At 42.1% G+C, this 18513-nt stretch overlaps 1 protein-coding gene across 1 annotated transcript in view; it reads left to right on the plus strand.

Moving 5' to 3' along the window:
• Window positions 1–18513, plus strand: part of CDH12 (cadherin 12) — a 456943-nt gene that overhangs the window by 337088 nt on the left and 101342 nt on the right. Inside the window, exons 4-5 of the mRNA XM_040432577.1 lie at window positions 1961–2080; window positions 14210–14377. Coding sequence (XP_040288511.1) covers window positions 1961–2080; window positions 14210–14377 — 288 coding nt within the window. The remainder of the gene's footprint in view (window positions 1–1960; window positions 2081–14209; window positions 14378–18513) is intronic.

An 18513-nucleotide genomic window follows, 5' to 3' on the forward strand; every position in this document is an offset into this window, starting at 1 on the left:
AAGATGTACATAATTTTAATAAGAGGCATCTGCTTTTTAATAAGAATTAAGAACCACTCCAATTTCATAGGAGATCAAGACTGACATAAGAACACTGGTCTTAAGAAATATCACTTGTAGTGCTTTTTTGAAAAGCCGTCCATTGGTATAGCATATGAAAACGGTGGCAATCCTAGGAATCAGCAGTGTCCCATAAGATTTTAGTCAACAGAACAAGAGTGGCAGAGCTAGATATCTTAAAGGAAATATGTCATCAGAAAATGACCTTATGTTTTATGTTGAACGTATTTTTTTATAATTTTTGGTGTTATTTTTAATGTCAATATCTATATAAAAAAAAACAACAACATAAAATCCTGCAGTTTTTCCCACTAGCTACTAAGCCTAATAAGAGGCACCTTGTCTTGGTCTGTACAGATCACTTTACTGCAGTTACCTGCTTAGTCTATACACAAGATGATATCCTTAGGCCTCATGCACACGGCCATTGTTTTGGTCCGCATCAGAGCGGCAGGTTTGGCTCCTCGGATGCGGACCCTTTCACTTCAATGGGGCCGCAAAAGATGTCGACAGCACTCGCGTGCTGTCTGCATACGTTTGCTCCGTTCCGTGGTCCCCCCCAAAAATATACCTGCCTATTCTTGTCCGTGCTTTGCGGACAAGCATAGGCAGTTATATTAAAGGCTGTCTGTGCCGTTCCGCAAAATGCGGAACGCACACTGACACCATCCCTGTTTTGCGGATTCACGATTTGTGGACCGCAAAACACACAACGGTCATGTGCATGTAGCCTTATAGGCAGGACTAGAATGACAGATAACACAGGATCCACCATTAACAATAGGTTATTGTTAGAGCTTATCTATTCTTTCCTTGTACAATGACCTCTACACAGGTTATAGAGTATGAACAGAAAACTCTCCGAGTCAATAGTGTCCCCTCTTGACCATTGTGTAGATGGACTATAGGGCTACCATAAAGCAATTTTCTTAATGCTTTGTAAATGCTGTTAAGAACAGCTCAAGAAAGATGGCAGCCCCCATAATTTTTTCAAGAAATAAAATAAAAAATAAGAGATTAGATAAAAAGGATATGTGTCACTGTTTGGTTTTAACTGGTAGAAAAAACATTTTGGTGACACGATTCCTTTATGTGTTTTATTCCAGGTTAATTGTGCTGTTATCTACAGAGGTTTTATGATATTGATCATAGCCATACTAAAGTAAATGCAAATTTTGTAATCATATACTCTCGACACAACAGTCCATATTTTTTTTTCACAGGCAATACGATGTCTGGAGTCAGCCAACTGTAAAAATCCAAGGTTGTATTGAACATACCGTACATTAAAAGCAAGTGGTGTGCAGCCACAGACAGGAAAACACACCAGGTCGCCTTCCCCTCTGTGGTTCACACCACTTGCTTTTAATGCATCTTCAATAAAACCTTGGATTTATTTTTAAGCATTTGGTGGAAACTCAAAAACCTGCATCTACATTTGTATTAATATTTTTTAGAATTGTCTTCTCTCAGCACAAAAAAAGGAAAAAATGGAAAGAAAAGAGGGCAAGGCCAAGCTGTAAATGTACTTTTAGACCCATTTATCCAAGGCCTAAGGTGACAGAAGTGAGGTTTAAAAACAAAAACAAATCTAAAGGTTAAAACATGCAGAAATTCTGTACTCCCTGCATCGTGCTAGTAAGGGAGATTGGACCTGTCTTTGAGCTAGAACTCAAAGCACCATAGATTAGCATGATGCAGTGACTTTGGGTCAATAATGGAAATGACTTTGTCACAAGGCCCATATTTTCCAGAACTAATGTACTGATATGAAACTAGCCTTTACATAATCAACTTCTACTTTAATTGCTATTTTTATCTAATTTTATGCCTTGGTGATCATCTACAATTATGTGACATAATAAAGCGTACATAACTAAATCTTGTTTTCTTTCTCCAGGTGCCTATGTACTTCAGGTTAAAGCAACTGATGCAGATGATCCCACATATGGAAGCAGTGCCAGAGTGGTTTATAGCATTCTTCAGGGACAACCATATTTTTCTATTGATCCTAAGACAGGTACAGACATGTTTTTGCATGCTTTAGTTTTCTTCGTTGCTTACTAGGTAAAGATCATTTTTTGGTGAAATCTATGATCTTGGGCCTCCACTGATTTCCAGAATAAAAGGTCTCTACCAGAGAATTTAACCCCATTTTACAAAACATTAGAAAATTTGACAAACTTTTCTGAGATAACTCATATTCAAATCAATGGCTCTTCTTAGAATGTATGGCTAACGGAGATTTCTCTGTCATAGGAGTGTTAGATTAGGTTCCCTAACAGTATGTGGCAAACAACTCCAGTAGTTTGTTCCGGCAGAGGAACAAACTACCAGAGTTTACAGTATCTGGCTATACTGGAGACTGCTGCACACTGCCAGGTCCCCTTGACTATAATGGGATCCAATGGGGATCTGTCCACTTTACTGCATACATGTCTGCTTTTGGCTCAACAAATATAGCTCTATTTGCAAATGGGATCTGGCAGTATGTGTCAGCATCCAGCTATGGCTACTTTCACACTAGCATTTTTGCTGGATCCGGTAGGGTTCAGCAAAAACACTTCCGTTACTGGTAATACAACCATCTGCATCCGTTATGAATGGATCTGCTTTATATCAATTTTAATGAATCTCACCCTTTAGTGTCTGTTAACCCCAAGGACACTGCCACATTTCACCTTAAGGACCAGACCATTTTTTGAAAAACTAAAATGTGTCATTTTATGTGGTGATAACATTAAAACGCTTTTACTTATCCAGGCCATTCTGAGATTGTTTTCTCGTCACCTATTGTACTTCATGACGGTGGTAAAATTGAGTCCAAAAATTTCATTTTTATTTATGAAAAATTAGCAAATGTACCAAAAATTTTGAAAAATTTTCCAATTTCAATTTCTCTACTTTTATAATACATAGTAATACCTATACTTTACATTCCCCATATGTCTATTTCATGTTTGCATCATTTTGTGAATGCCATTTTATTTTTTGGGAACATTAGAAGGCTTAGAAATTTAGAAGCAAATCTAGAAATTTTTCAGAAAATTTCCAAAACCTACAGTTCAGGTCTGAAGTCACTTTGTAAGGCTTACTTAATAGAAACCAACCACAAATAACCCCATTTTAGAAACGACACACCTCAAGATATTCAAAACTGATTTTACAAACTTTGTTAACCCTTTAGATGTTGCACAAGAATTAATAAAAAATGGAGATGAAATTTCAGAATTTCACTTTTTTGGCAGATTTTTCATTTTAACCGCCTCCGGACCGCCTAACGCAGGATCGCGTTCCATGGGCGGCAGCCCTGCGCAGAGTCACGCATATATGCGTCATCTCGCGAGACGCGAGATTTCCTGTGAACGCGCGCACACAGGCGCGCGCGTTCACAGGATCGGAAGGTAAGCGAGTGGATCTCCAGCCTGCCAGCGGCGATCGTTCGCTGGCAGGCTGGAGATGCGATTTTTTAACCCCTTACAGGTATATTAGACGCTGTTTTGATAACAGCGTCTAATATACCTGCTACCTGGTCCTCTGGTGGTCCCTTTTGTTTGGATAGACCACCAGAGGACACAGGTAGCTCAGTAAAGTAGCACCAAACACCACTACACTACACCCCCCCTGTCACTTATTAACCCCTTATGAACCCCTGATCACCCCTGATCACCCCATATAGACTCCCTGATCACCCCCCTGTCATTGATCACCCCCCTGTCATTGATCAGCCCCCTGTAAGGCTCTATTCAGATGTCCGTATGATTTTTACGGATCCACTGATAGATGGATCGGATCCGCAAAACGCATATGGACGTCTGAATGGAGCCTTAAAGGGGGGTGATCAATGACAGGGGGGTGATCACCCCATATAGACTCCCTGATCACCCCCCTGTCATTGATCACCCCCCTGTCATTGATCACCCCCCTGTAAGGCTGCATTCAGATGTCCGTATGATTTTTACGGATCCACTGATACATGGATCGGATCCGCAAAACACATACGGACATCTGAATGGAGCCTTACAGGGGGGTGATCACCCCATATAGACTCCCTGATCACCCCCCTGTCATTGATCACCCCCCTGTCATTGATCACCCCCCTGTCATTGATCACCCCCCTGTAAGGCTGCATTCAGATGTCCGTATGATTTTTACAGATCCACTGATACATGGATCGGATTCGCAAAACACATACGGACATCTGAATGGAGCCTTATAGGGGGGTGATCAATGACAGGGGGGTGATCACCCCATATAGACTCCCTGATCACCCCCCTGTCATTGATCACCCCCCTGTCATTGATCACCCCCCTGTAAGGCTGCATTCAGATGTCCGTATGATTTTTACGGATCCACTGATACATGGATCGGATTCGCAAAACACATACGGACATCTGAATGGAGCCTTATAGGGGGGTGATCAATGACAGGGGGGTGATCACCCCATATAGACTCCCTGATCACCCCCCTGTCATTGATCACCCCCCTGTCATTGATCACCCCCCTGTAAGGCTGCATTCAGATGTCCGTATAATTTTTACGGATCCACTGATACATGGATCGGATCCGCAAAACACATACGGACATCTGAATGGAGCCTTACAGGGGGGTGATCACCCCATATAGACTCCCTGATCACCCCCTGTCATTGATCACCCCCCTGTCATTGATCACCCCCTGTAAGGCTGCATTCAGATGTCCGTATGATTTTTACGGATCCACTGATACATGGATCGGATCCGCAAAACACATACGGACATCTGAATGGAGCCTTACAGGGGGGTGATCACCCCATTTAGACTCCCTGATCACCCCCCTGTCATTGATCACCCCCCTGTCATTGATCACCCCCCTGTAAGGCTGCATTCAGATGTCCGTATGATTTTTACGGATCCACTGATACATGGATAGGATCCGCAAAACACATACGGACATCTGAATGGAGCCTTATAGGGGGGTGATCAATGACAGGGGGGTGATCACCCCATATAGACTCCCTGATCACCCCCCTGTCATTGATCACCCCCCTGTCATTGATCACCCCCCTTTAAGGCTCCATTTAGACATTTTTTTGTCCCAAGTTAGCAGAAATTGTTATTTTTTTTCTTACAAAGTCTCATATTCCACTAACTTGTGTCAAAAAATTAAATCTCACATGAACTCACCATACCCCTCACGGAATCCAAATGCGTAAAATTTTTTAGACATTTATATTCCAGACTTCTTCTCACGCTTTAGGGCCCCTAGAATGCCAGGGCAGTATAAATACCCCACATGTGAACCCATTTCGGAAAGAAGACACCCCAAGGTATTCCGTGAGGGGCATATTGAGTCCATGAAAGATTGAAATTTTTGTCCCAAGTTAGCGGAAAGGGAGACTTTGTGAGAAAAAAATATATATATCAATTTCCGCTAACTTGTGCCAAAAAAATAAAAATTCTATGAACTCGCCATGCCCCTCATTGAATACCTTGGGGTGTCTTCTTTCCAAAATGGGGTCACATGTGGGGTATTTATACTGCCCTGGCATTCTAGGGGCCCTAAAGCGTGAGAAGAAGTCTGGGATCCAAATGTCTAAAAATGCCCTCATAAAATGAATGTGGGCCCCTTTGCGCATCTAGGCTGCAAAAAAGTGTCACACATGTGGTATCGTCGTACTCAGGAGAAGTTGGGCAATGTGGAGATGCTGGGTGAGATAATTTTCTTGGTCAAATGCCAACTTTGTATAAAAAATGGGAAAAGTTGTCTTTTGCCGAGATATTTCTCTCACCCAGCATGAGTATATGTAAAAAGACACCCCAAAACACATTGCCCAACTTCTCCTGAATACGGCGATACCACATGTGTGACACTTTTTTGCAGCCTAGGTGGGCAAAGGGGCCCACATTCCAAAGAGCACCTTTCGGATTTCACAGGTCATTTACCTACTTACCACACATTAGGGCCCCTAGAATGCCAGGGCAGTATAACTACCCCACAAGTGACCACATTTTGGAAAGAAGACACCCCAAGGTATTCCGTGAGGGGCATGGCGAGTTCCTAGAATTTTATATTTTTTGTCACAAGTTAGCGGAAAATAATGATTTTTTTTTTTTCTTACAAAGTCTCATATTTCACTAACTTGTGACAAAAAATAAAAACTTCCATGAACTCACTATGCCCATCACGAAATACCTTGGGGTGTCTTCTTTCCAAAATGGGGTCACTTGTGGGGTAGTTATACTGCCCTGGCATTTTAGGGGCCGAATGCGTGAGAAGTGGTTTGAAATCAAAATCTGTAAAAAATGGCCGGTGAAATCCGAATGGTGCTCTTTGGAATGTGGGCCCCTTTGCCCACCTAGGCTGCAAAAAAGTGTCACACATCTGGTATCTTCGTACTCAAGAGAAGTTGGGCAATGTGTTTTGGGGTGTCTGTTTACATATACCCATGCTGGGTGAGAGAAATATCTTGGCAAAAGACAACTTTTTCCATTTTTTTTATACAATGTTGGCATTTGACCGAGATATTTATCTCACCCAGCATAGGTATATGTAAAATGACACCCCAAAACACATTGCCCAACTTCTCCTGAGTACGGGGATACCAGATGTGTGACACTTTTTGCAGCCTAGGTGGGCAAAGGGGCCCACATTCCAAAGAGCACCTTTCGGATTTCACCGGCCATTTTTTACAGATTTTGATTTTGAACTACTTACCACACATTTGGGCCCCTAGAATGCCAGGGCAGTATAACTACCCCACAAGTGACCCCATTTTGGAAAGAAGACACCCCCAGGTATTTCGTGATGGGCATAGTGAGTTCATGTAAGTTTTTATTTTTTGTCACAAGTTAGTGGAATATGAGACTTTGTAAGAAAAAAAATAAAAAATCATCATTTTCCGCTGACTTGTGACAAAAAAGAAAAAGTTCTATGAACTCACTATGCCCATCAGCGAATACCTTAGGGTGTCTACTTTCCGAAATGGGGTCATTTGTGGGGTGTTTGTACTGTCTGGCCATTGTAGAACCTCAGGAAACATGACAGGTGCTCAGAAAGTCAGAGCTGCTTCAAAAGGCGGAAATTCACATTTTTGTACCATAGTTTGTAAACGCTATAACTTTTACCCAAACCATTTTTTTATTACCCAAACATTTTTTCTTTTTATCAAAGACATGTAGAACAATAAATTTAGAGAAAAATTTATATATGGATGTCGTTTTTTTTGCAAAATTTTACAACTGAAAGTGAAAAATTTCATTTATTTGCAAAAAAATCGTTAAATTTCGATTAATAACAAAAAAAGTAAAAATGTCAGCAGCAATGAAATACCACCAAATGAAAGCTCTATTAGTGAGAAGAAAAGGAGGTAAAACTCATTTGGGTGGTAAGTTGCATGACCGAGCAATAAACGGTGAAATTAGGGTAGGTCAGAAGTGTAAAAAGTGGCCTGGTCATTAAGGGTGTTTAACCGCCTCACGTCCGCCCATAGGATATAAACGTCCTATGGGTGGACGTCTATTTCTGACAGCACGTTTTAAAACGTCCTGTCAGAAATAGCAGCTGCACGCTAATCGTGCAGCTGCTGATCGGGTTGCCCGCTGTCAGTGACAGCAGGGCAACCCTAAGACAAGGCAGGGACAGTTCCCAGGTGTCCCTGCCTTCACAATCGCTGCAGACACAGCGCTCACCGAGCGCTGTGTCTGCAGAGAAGGAAGCGCTGTGCGCTTCCTGTTCCGGCCCGGCGGTCATGTGACCGCCGTGACCGGAGAGTGCAGGGGCTGTGTGAGGTCTCTCAGAGACCTCGATCAGCCCTGCTGTGAGGCTGTACAGCGCAGGATTGCTGCTGTACAGCCTCTATAGGGGTGCATTTGTCCTGTAACTGGGGCTACTATCTCAGCCCCAGTTACAGGAGAAATCAACTGTGAAAAAAAAAAGAAAAAGTGAAGCAAATGTCCCCCAGAGGTCTTGTATGACCTTATGGGGGACGAAAAGTGTAAAAAAAAATAAAAAAATAAAGGGTTGAAAAAATAAAATAAAATAAAGTTTCACATGTAAAAAAAAAAAAAGTTCCCAAGTTAGGAATAAAAAAAAAAAAATTAAAATAGAAAAAATAAAGTAAAATAGACATATTTAGTATTGCCGCGTCCGTAAAAACCAGCTCTATAAAAAATATCACATGACCTAACCCCTCGGGTGAACACCGTAAAAAAAAAAAAAAAAACGGTGTCAAAACAAGCAATTTTTGTCACCTTGCATCACAAAAGGTGCAACACCAAGTGATCAAAAACGCGTATGTCCCACAAAATGGTACCAATAAAACCGTCACCTCATCCCGCAAAAAATGAGCGCCTACATAAGAAAATCTCTCAAAAAATAAAAAAACTATAGCTCTTAGAACATGGAGACACTAAAACATAATTTTTTTGGTTTCAAAAATGCTATTATTGTGTTAAAGTGAAACAAATAAAAAAAAGTATACATATTAGGTATTGCCGCGTCCGTAAAAACCAGCTCTATAAAAATATCACATGACCTAACCCCTCGGGTGAACACCGTAAAAAAAAAAAAAAAAAAAACTGTGTCAAAACAAGCAATTTTTGTCACGTTGCATCACAAAAGGTGCAACACCAAGTGATCAAAAACGCGTATGTCCCACAAAATGGTACCAATAAAACCGTCACCTCATCCCGCAAAAAATGAGCCCCTACATAAGAAAATCTCTCAAAAAATAAAAAAACTATAGCTCTCAGAACATGGACACATTAAAACATAATTTTTTGGTTTCAAAAATGCTATTATTGTGTAAAACTTTAATAAATGAGAAAAAGTATACATATTAGGTATCGCCACGTCCGTAACAATCTGCTCTATAAAAATGTCACTTGACTGAACCCCTAAGGTGAACGCTGTAAAAATAAATAAATAGAAACTGTGCTAAAACAACCAATTTTTTGGTCACCTTGCCCCATAAAGTGTTATATTGAATGATCAAAAAATCATATGTACCCAAAAATAGTACTAATAAAACTGGCACCTTATCCCCTAGTTTCCAAAATGGGGTCACTTCTTGGGAGTTTCTACTGTAAGGGTGCATCAGGGGGCTTCAAATGGGACATGGCATCTAAAAACCATGTGGAGTTCCTTTCCTTCTGCGCCCTGCCGTGTGCCCATACAGCAGTTTACGACCACATGTGGGGTGTTTCTGTAAACCGCAGAATCTGGGTAATAAATATTGAGTTTTGTTTGGCTGTTAACCATCGATGTGTTAGAGAAAAAAATTGATTAAAATGGAAAATCTGCCAAAAAAGTGAAATTTAAAAATTTGATCTCCATTTTCCTTTAATTCTTGTGGAACGCCTAAAGGGTTAACAAAGTTTGTAAAATCGGTTTTGAATACCTTGAGGGGTGTAGTTTCTACAATGGGGTCATTTATGGGGGTATCCACTATGTAGGCCCCACAAAGTGACTTCAGACCTGAACTGGTCCTTATAAAGTGGGTTTTGGCAATTTTCTTAAAAATTTGAAGAATTGCTTCTAAACTTCTAAGCCTTCTAACGTCCTAAAAAAATAAAATGACATTTCCAAAATGATGCCAACATAAAGTAGACATATGGGGAATGTTAAATAATAAATATTTTATGAGGTATCACTTTCTGTTTTAAAAGCAGAGAAATTGAAATTTAGAAAATTGCGATTTTTTTTAAATTTTTGGGTAAATTTGGGATTTTTTCATAAATAAAGGTGAAATATTTTGACTCAAATTTATGACTATCATGAAGTACAATGTGTCACGAGAAAACAATCTCTGAATGACTTGGATAAATAAAGGCGTTCCAAAGTTATTACCACATAAAGTGAGATATGTCCGTTTTTCAAAATTTGGCCTGGTCAGGAAGGGGGCAAAGGGCCCAGATGGGAAGTGGTTAAGCTATAGGGGCTAAGGTGGTTAATCCATTTTTTTTCTGCTAACAAAGCAAGGGTTAACAGCCAAACAAAACTCAATATTTATTGCCCTGATTCTTTAGTTTACAGAAACACCCCATATGTGGTCATAAACTGCTGTATAGGCACACACCAGGGCGCAGAAGGAAAGGAACGCCATATAATTTTTGGAAGGCAGATTTCACTGGGATAATTTTAAGCTGCCATGTCACATTTGAAGACCCCCTGATGCACCCCTAGATTAGAAACTCCCCAAAAAATTACCTCAATTTAGAAACTACACCCCTCAAGGTATTCAAAACTGATTTTACAAACTTTGTTAACCCTTTAGGTGTTACACAAGAATTAATGGAAAATGGAGATTAAATTTCAGAATTTCACTTTTTTGTCAGATTTTCCATTTTAATCCATTTTTTCCGCTAACAAAGCAAGGGTTAAAAGCCAAACAAAACTACATTTTTATTGCCCTGATTCTGTAGTTTATAGAAACACCCCATATGTGATCGCAAACTGCTATAAAGGCACATGGCAGGACGCAGCAGAAAAGAAACGCCATATGGTTTTTAGAAGGCAGATTTGCTAGACTGGTTTTTTGACACCATGTCCCATTTGAAGCCCCCGTGATGCACCCCTAAAGTATAAACTCCAAAAAAGTGACCCAATTTTGGAAAACTACGGGATAAGGTGGCAGTTTTGTTGGTACTATTTTAGGGTCCATATGATTTTTGTAGCTCTATATTACATTTTTTGTGAGCAAGGTATCAAAAAATTACTGTTTTGGCACAGTTTTTATTTTTTGTTATGGACAACGTTCATCTGACAGGTTAGATCATGTGGTATTTTTTATAGAGCAGGTTGTTACGGATGTGACAATACCAAATATGAATTTTTTTGGTTGCTTGTTTCAGCTTCACGTAATAAAGCAAGGCGACTGTCTTATGTAGGGGCTCATTTTTTTTCGGTATGAGATGATGGTTTGATTGGTACTTTTGTGGGGTGCGTATGACTTTTAGGCCTCCTGCACACGACCGTTTTTTTTCCCCGTTTACTGGCCATTTTTTGCGTTCCGTATACGGTCCGTATACGGTCCGTATACGGAACCATTCATTTCAATGGTTCCGCCAAAAAAATGGAATGTACTACGTATGCATTCCGTTTCTGTATTTCCGTTTAGTTTAAAGATAGAACATGTCCTATTATTGCCCACAAATCACGTTCTGTGGCTCCATTCAAGTCAATGGGTCCGCAAAAAAACGGAACACATACGGAAATGCATCCGTATGTATTCCGTTTCCGTTTCGTATTTTGCGGAACCATCTATTGAAAATGTTATGCCCAGCCCAATTTTATCTATGTAATTACTGTATACTGTATATGCCATACGGAAAAACGGAACGGAAAAACGGAACAGAAACGGAAACACAACGGAACAACGGATCCGTGAAAAACAGACCGCAAAACACTGAAAAAGCCATACGGTCGTGTGCAATAGGCCTTAGATTGCTTGGTATTAAACTTTTTGTGATGTAAAGTGACAAAAAATTGCTTTTTTGACACACTTTATTATTATTATTTTTTTTACGGTGTTCACCTGAGGGGTTAGTTCATGTGATATTTTTATACAGAAAATTCTTATGGATGCATCAATACCTAATATGTCTACTTTTTCTTATTTATTTAAATTTTACACAATAATATCATTTTTGAAACAAAAAAAAATTATTTTAGTGTCTCCATAATCTGAGAGCCATATTTTTTTTATTATTTTTTTTGGGTGATTGTCTCAGGTAGAGTATCATTTTTGTGGGATGAGGTGGCTTTTAATCGCTTGCTATTACACTTTTTGCTATGTAAGGTGACAGTAAATGGCTTTTTTGACACCATTTTTATTTTATTTTTTTATGGTGTTCACCTGAGGGGTTAGGTCATGTGCATGTTGTTACAGATGCGGCGATACCTAATATGTACACTTTTTTATTTACTTAAATTTTACACAATAACAGCATTTTTTAAACCAAAAAAAATGATGTTTTAGTGTCTTTATAGTCTAAGAGCCATAGTTTATTTTTTATTTTTTGGGCGATTGTCTTAGGTAGCAGATCATTTTTTGTGGGATGAAGTGACGGTTAGATTGGTACTATTTTGGGGGGCATACGTCTTTTTGATTGCTTGGCACTTTTAGTGATGTAAGGTGACAAAGAATGTTTTTTTTTATTAAATTTTTTGACGGTGTTCACTTGAGGGGTTAGGTCATGTGATATTTTTATAGAGCTGGTTTATATGTGGGATACCGAATATGTCTACTTTTCTTTTTTTCCCTATTTGAATTTTATTTATTTTTTTACTTTATTTTGGGAAAAGGAGTTTTTTTTTTATTTGAAACTCTTCTTTTTTCATGGTAAAACTTTATTTTTTCACTTTTTTTCACTTTATTTTTTGTCCTACTCTGGGACTTCAGCTTTTGGGGGTCTGATCCCCTTTACAATGCATCACAATACTTCTGTATTGTGATGCATTGGCTGTAACTGTATTACAGACTGTAATACACTTACAGCCTATTTGCCTGTGAGATCCATGGAGCTGGATTTCACAGGCTCTCCTGGAAGGCAGCCACCATGGCTAAGGAGGGCATCGGGATGCCTTCCCTGCCATCGGGTCCCCGTCACAGCAGCACGGGGATCCGATGGCTGCTCTCTCCCTCCCTCCACACATCGCACGAGCCGTGGTTAGCGCTGATCGCGGCAAATCAAGGGTTAATGCGCCGGAATCTGTGATTTCACCAATGCCTACGCATGAAGCAGCTATCAGTGACTGCTAAACCTCTGCTGCGGATTGGGCGCAGTGGAGATGTCTGAGCAGGGAAGCGGTCAGACATTCACTGCGCATGCGCCGAATACATACGCTCACAGGAAGGATCGCATTCAGGAGGAGATGGGCGGGCTGGAGGGACGCGCTGGGCGGCAGCAGTTTGTGAAGGTAGACCGAGCCTCTAGGTGCTAATGATGCCCCATAGCACCTAGAGGCTCATTAGCATATTAATAAAAGTTCTTTTTTTAGCGAAACGGCTGCCCCAAAAGCAATTATATTAGGATGGTTTGGCAGAGCAGACACTAGCAGATCGCTAGTGTCTGAAAGCTAATTATGTGAAACGAAGTGGTAGAAACCCTTTAAAGGGGTTGACTCATGAAGACAACCTTGTCCATAGGACATATATTATATAGTTCAAAGAGTGAGAGATTCCATTTGAATCCAGCCAAAACAGAGTTTTTCGATAAAATACAGGAGAATTAGGCATAATAATTTGCCATATTATACCTGTCTAAGTCCTAGTTCACACTTCAGTGATTTGATTAATGAATTCTATAAGTGATTATGAGCCAAAACCAGGAGTGACGCCTACAGAGAGATAAGGTATAAAGGAAAGATTTGCACCTGTTCTGTGTTTTTGACCCACACCTGGTTTTGGCTCACCATCACTGTTGGAAATCACTGACCAAAACTCTGAAGTGCAAATGTGGTCTAAAGGCAGTGTTTAGGATTCTATAGGATGAAGAATGTTCTAGCAATGTCCAACTATATTGTTTCCAGGGTAACCAACTCTTGCGAGTTTGAATGATATCCCCCCCCCCCCCCCCCCCCCGTCTCCAAAGCTTATATAGGCTTCCTACTATGAAATTAGCATATACTTCCTAGAAATAGAGGAATAATGTAGATTATGAGCTCCAATGAAGAAAGGACTGGTGTGAGGGATGATGTGCTGTAAGTGTAGCTCCATGGAATACATTAACCTTTTACTATGTAAGCAACAAGAAATAAAGGTTCAGATTTAGTAGCCATCATTACACTGAGTCTGTCACCAGAAAATCACCAGACACAATGTCGTATAGGGCTAGCTCAGCTGAATGTAATGAGGGTGAGCCCAAACCATTCTGCCTTCCTCTGCCAGTTCCTCCCTCCTCTTTTTGATTGACACGGCTAAGTTCCTACATAGTCATCTGAAATCGAGAAGGAGAGAGGGGCTGGTGCACAGAATGACTTCCCTCGGTGCACTTAACTGCTAATTTGCATTTGAATTAAAAGTACTTTTTATCATATCATTCATCTGATCTAGTGCTACAAGGTATTGTGCCTGGCTTATCAGTGAATTTCCTTAATTTGTTTTATTTAAATTTATGAATATGATGTAATTTCTCCTTCTAAACTAACTTTATTATTTTCTTGGAAGGTGTGATCAGGACAGCTTTACCAAACATGGACCGAGAAGTCAAGGAACAATACCAAGTACTTATCCAAGCCAAGGACATGGGAGGGCAACTAGGTGGTTTGGCAGGCACTACCACTGTCAATATAACACTTACTGATGTCAATGATAATCCACCTAGGTTTCCCAAAAGTAAGTGTTTATTACAAACATATTTAGTATATTGTTTTCTTTTTTATGTATAATGTAGCTTGTTTTTTTGTGTTTTAGTAATGTACTTGTATATACGCAGAGGCATCTTCTGGGTCCTGTGGGGATTTGCTCTTGTAGACAGGTTAGCGGATGCAGTATAGAGGCAAAGAACCAGGTTGTAAATCAAAAATCAGTGTTTTATTCACACTCAGCAAAACATAACAGTCTTGGTGCTTGTTCATACACAGCAAAACAAAACAATGTTCACCTGGAATTCTAGGTGTCAGTTTACACCAGTTTGAATGCTCAGCCACAGAAAAGTTCACTGGCAGGCTTCCAGGCGGCCTGCATGACTGTTTGCAGTTTTCAGCCTTCAGCACAGAGGACTCCATAGTTTCACTGTAAGATGGAGGTAGATCCACACCACCTGATAGTGCTGACTATGTGGGGAGTAGCCATCCACCCAGCACTTTTGACTACTCCCAGTAAAAGCCATTCCGGATCAGCTTTACAGGCATACTAAACAGCTGAAGTGTCAGACTGCAATCTGCAATAATGAGACTTGAGAAAAACTGGGTCTTACCTCACCGAGGCCAGAAACCTCGGTGACACATACCGACCATCAATGATGGCTTCTTGTTCCTTCCTACATACCTCCCCTTTGTTCAACTCTGAGGGGGTGGACACACATCAAACAGTGTACCCAGGTCAGGGCATCCGCGTTTCCTAGAAACTGGCCTGCCCTGTGTTCCACCGAAAACTTGAAATTTTGCAAAGACAGAAACCACCGGGTGACCCGGGCATTTCTGTCCTTGGCCTGGCTCATCCATTTGAGAGGGGAGTGGTTGGTCACCAGATAAAACTTTCTCCCCAACAAATAATAGCGGAGAGACTTGAGTGCCCAATTGGTAGCCAGGCACTCTCTCTCCACTATACTATACCTGGTCTCGGCTGGGGTAAGCTTCCGGCTGACGAAGACAACGGGATGCTACTCCCCGTTGACTTCCTGAGGCAGTACAGCACTGAGACCTATTTCGGAGGCATCAGTCTGTACTATATACTCCCTTTTGAAGTTGGGCGTCACCAAAACCGGGGACCCACACAGGGCCGACTTCAAAGCGGAGAAAGCCTTTTCCGCCTGCTCATTCCAGTGGACCGTCACTGACTTTCGTCTCTTGAAAAGGCCTCTCAATGATGCAGACAATGTAGCAAAGTGGGGGACAAACCTCATATAGTTTCCCACCATTCCCAGTAGTGACAGGTCGGGGATAATTCTGAATTGCCTCAATTTTGTTCACCTGAGGTTTGATAACTCTGGGCCCAATTACATACCCCAGGTACTTGGTCTCTTCTAACCCTATTGCGCACTTTTTTGGGTTAGCGGTTAAGCCAGCCTTCCTAAGGGAGTCCACTACAGCCTGGAATATAGGTAGGTGACTTTCCCAGTCGGTACTGTGGATAACGATATCGTCCAGGTACGCCGAAGTGTACCGATGATGTGGGCGTAGTACAATGTCCATTAGCCTTTGAAACGTGGCAGGAGCGCCATGTAGACCAAAGGGTAAGACCTTGTACTGATACAGCCCCTCTGGTGTGATGAAAGCAGTTTTCTCCTTGGCAGCCTCCATCAAGGGTACCTGCCAGTACCCTTTGGTGAAGTCCAAAACAGAAAAATACCGGGCTTGGCATAACTTCTCAATAAGCTCATCCACTTGGGGCATGGGATATGCATCAAACTTGGAAACCTCATTAAGTTTGCGGAAGTCGTTACAGAATCGTAATGTAATGTAACGGCTTGGGTATTAGGAATTTTTGACTCCTCGATGACACCTAGCTGTAACATCAGCTGCACTTCTTTCGAGATGGCTTGTCACCCCGACTCAGGTACCCGGTATGGTTTCAACTGGATTCTGGCCTGAGGCTTAGTGACAATGTCATGTCGGATGATAGAAGTGCGTCCAGGGGGGTCCGAATACACATCCGTGTTCCTGCTGACGAACTTCCTGGCCTCCTAAGTCTGTTTAGAGGAAAGGTTGTCAGCAATCGTTACTGTGGCAACTGCTTCCCTCGTATCAGACCGTGGGACTGGAAACTCTACCCCCAGAAAATCTGTGAAGGGGCTGTTGTCCGTACTGTTCCCCCTATCTTTCCACGGTTTCAGTAAGTTTACATGGTACACCTGCTTTGGATTTCTCCGCCTGGGCTGAAGTACCTAGTAGGTACCTCCCCAACTTTTTCGAGCACTTCTTATGGACCCTGCCATCTAGCCAGGAATGTACTGTCCACAGTCGGCACCAGAACCAAAACTCGATCTCCCGGTTCAAACTTCCGAACCCAAGCCTGGCAATTATAGACCCTACTCTGGGCTCTCTGGGCTGCCTCCATATGTTCCTTAGCCAGCGGCAACACTGTCTCCATCCGCACTTGCATCCGAGTGACATACTCAGTTAGACTTTTATGCGGTGTGGGTTGTTGTACCCACGCCTCTTTGGCTATGTCCAACAGACCACGAGGATGTCGGCCATACAGCAGTTCGAATGGCGAGAACCCAGTAGGGGCACCATCTCGCATTGCGAACATGAGATAGGGCAGGAGAAGATCCCAAACCCTCCCATCTTTATACACCACCCGCTTTAACATGTTTTTCAATGTTTGACTAAACCTCTCTACCAGGCCATCCGTTTGCGGGTGATAGACGGACGTCTGCAACTGTTTGATCTGTAGTAGTTTACTGAGTTCCCTCATGACTTTTGACATGAAAAGGGTCCCCTGGTCGGTCAGAATCTCTCTAGTTAGGCCCATTCGGGAAAACATCTCCACTAACTCTTTGGGTATGAGTTTGTCGCAGCGGCATCGCCTCCGGGTATCGAGTGGCATAGTCCAGGACTACCAAGATGTGTTGGTGCCCTCTAGCGGACTTTGGTACTGGGCCTATGAGATCCATAGCGATCCAATCAAATGGAATCTCAATAATTGGTAGAGGGACCAGGGGACTACGGAAATGTGGCTGGGGGCTGGTTATCTGGCATGTTGGGCAAGACTTGCAATACTCCTCCACCTCTCTGAACACACTGGCCCAGTAAAACCGCTGTAGAATCAGGTCCTGCATTTTTTGCTGGCTCAGTTGTCACCCCAAGAACATGTTGGTTTGCTAACTCCAACACAAGCTTGCAATACGCCTTGGGCACCACCAACTGTTCAATATGCTCACCCCGTAGTTGATTTACCCGATACAGCATCTCCTGTTGAACCACAAAACGGGGGAACATAGACTCGGCCCCCGGTTGTTGTGGCTCACCCCCAACTACTACCACATAGAGTCGGGTCCTGGTTCTGTGGTGTACCAAAATTGTCTAAAGAGAAGTTGAGGTCTGCCAACTCCGGACCCGGCGGCAAATCCTTGTCTCCCACCATTACATTCAGTGGGGATGGCTCCCCCCCTCGACTGCAGTGGCAGCCACCCCTACTGCTGGCCCTTCAGTCTCAGGTTACCAGGGTTCCGGTTTCCCCCCTGAGCAAGGCCATTCTATTGGGGTTACTCCTGCCCATGGGTATCAGTGACTCTCGCCTCAGGCCACAGTGACGGGAAACACGGGAAGTCTCTCCCAATTATTAGCTCATAATGTAAATTTGTGGTGACGGCCACCTCATGAGTCTGCATGCCGGCCACCGTGGATAAAAACACCAGGGCAGTGGGATAGTCCTTTAAGTCTCCATGGATGCACACGACGCCGACTTTTTAGCCAGTATACTCAGCTGGCTGCACCAGGGCAGCTCTAACCAGGGACACCAGGCTCCCTGAGTCCAGCAGCGCCACCGCCAGGGTATCTCCAATTTGCACCTGGCACAGGTGACTATTGTCTCGGGGGTACCGGTTGCACACAGCCTCCTGGTATACATTGAGGGGCGTTAGCCATAGTTAGTGTCCATAAGTTCCTCCCGATGGGGACAGTTGGCCCTTATGTGACCAGGCTCTTGACACCGCCAACAGACCATCGAAGCTGGGTCTGTAGGGAGTATATCCTGAGCGGGTTTTCCTGTATTTTGTATATATATATATATATATATATATATATATATATATATATAACTTGAGAAAAATAGGACTGCACTCCAGATAAAAGTGAAAAATTAGT

This window comes from Bufo bufo, chromosome 5, assembly GCF_905171765.1.
Source record: "Bufo bufo chromosome 5, aBufBuf1.1, whole genome shotgun sequence".
NCBI lineage: Eukaryota > Metazoa > Chordata > Amphibia > Anura > Bufonidae > Bufo > Bufo bufo.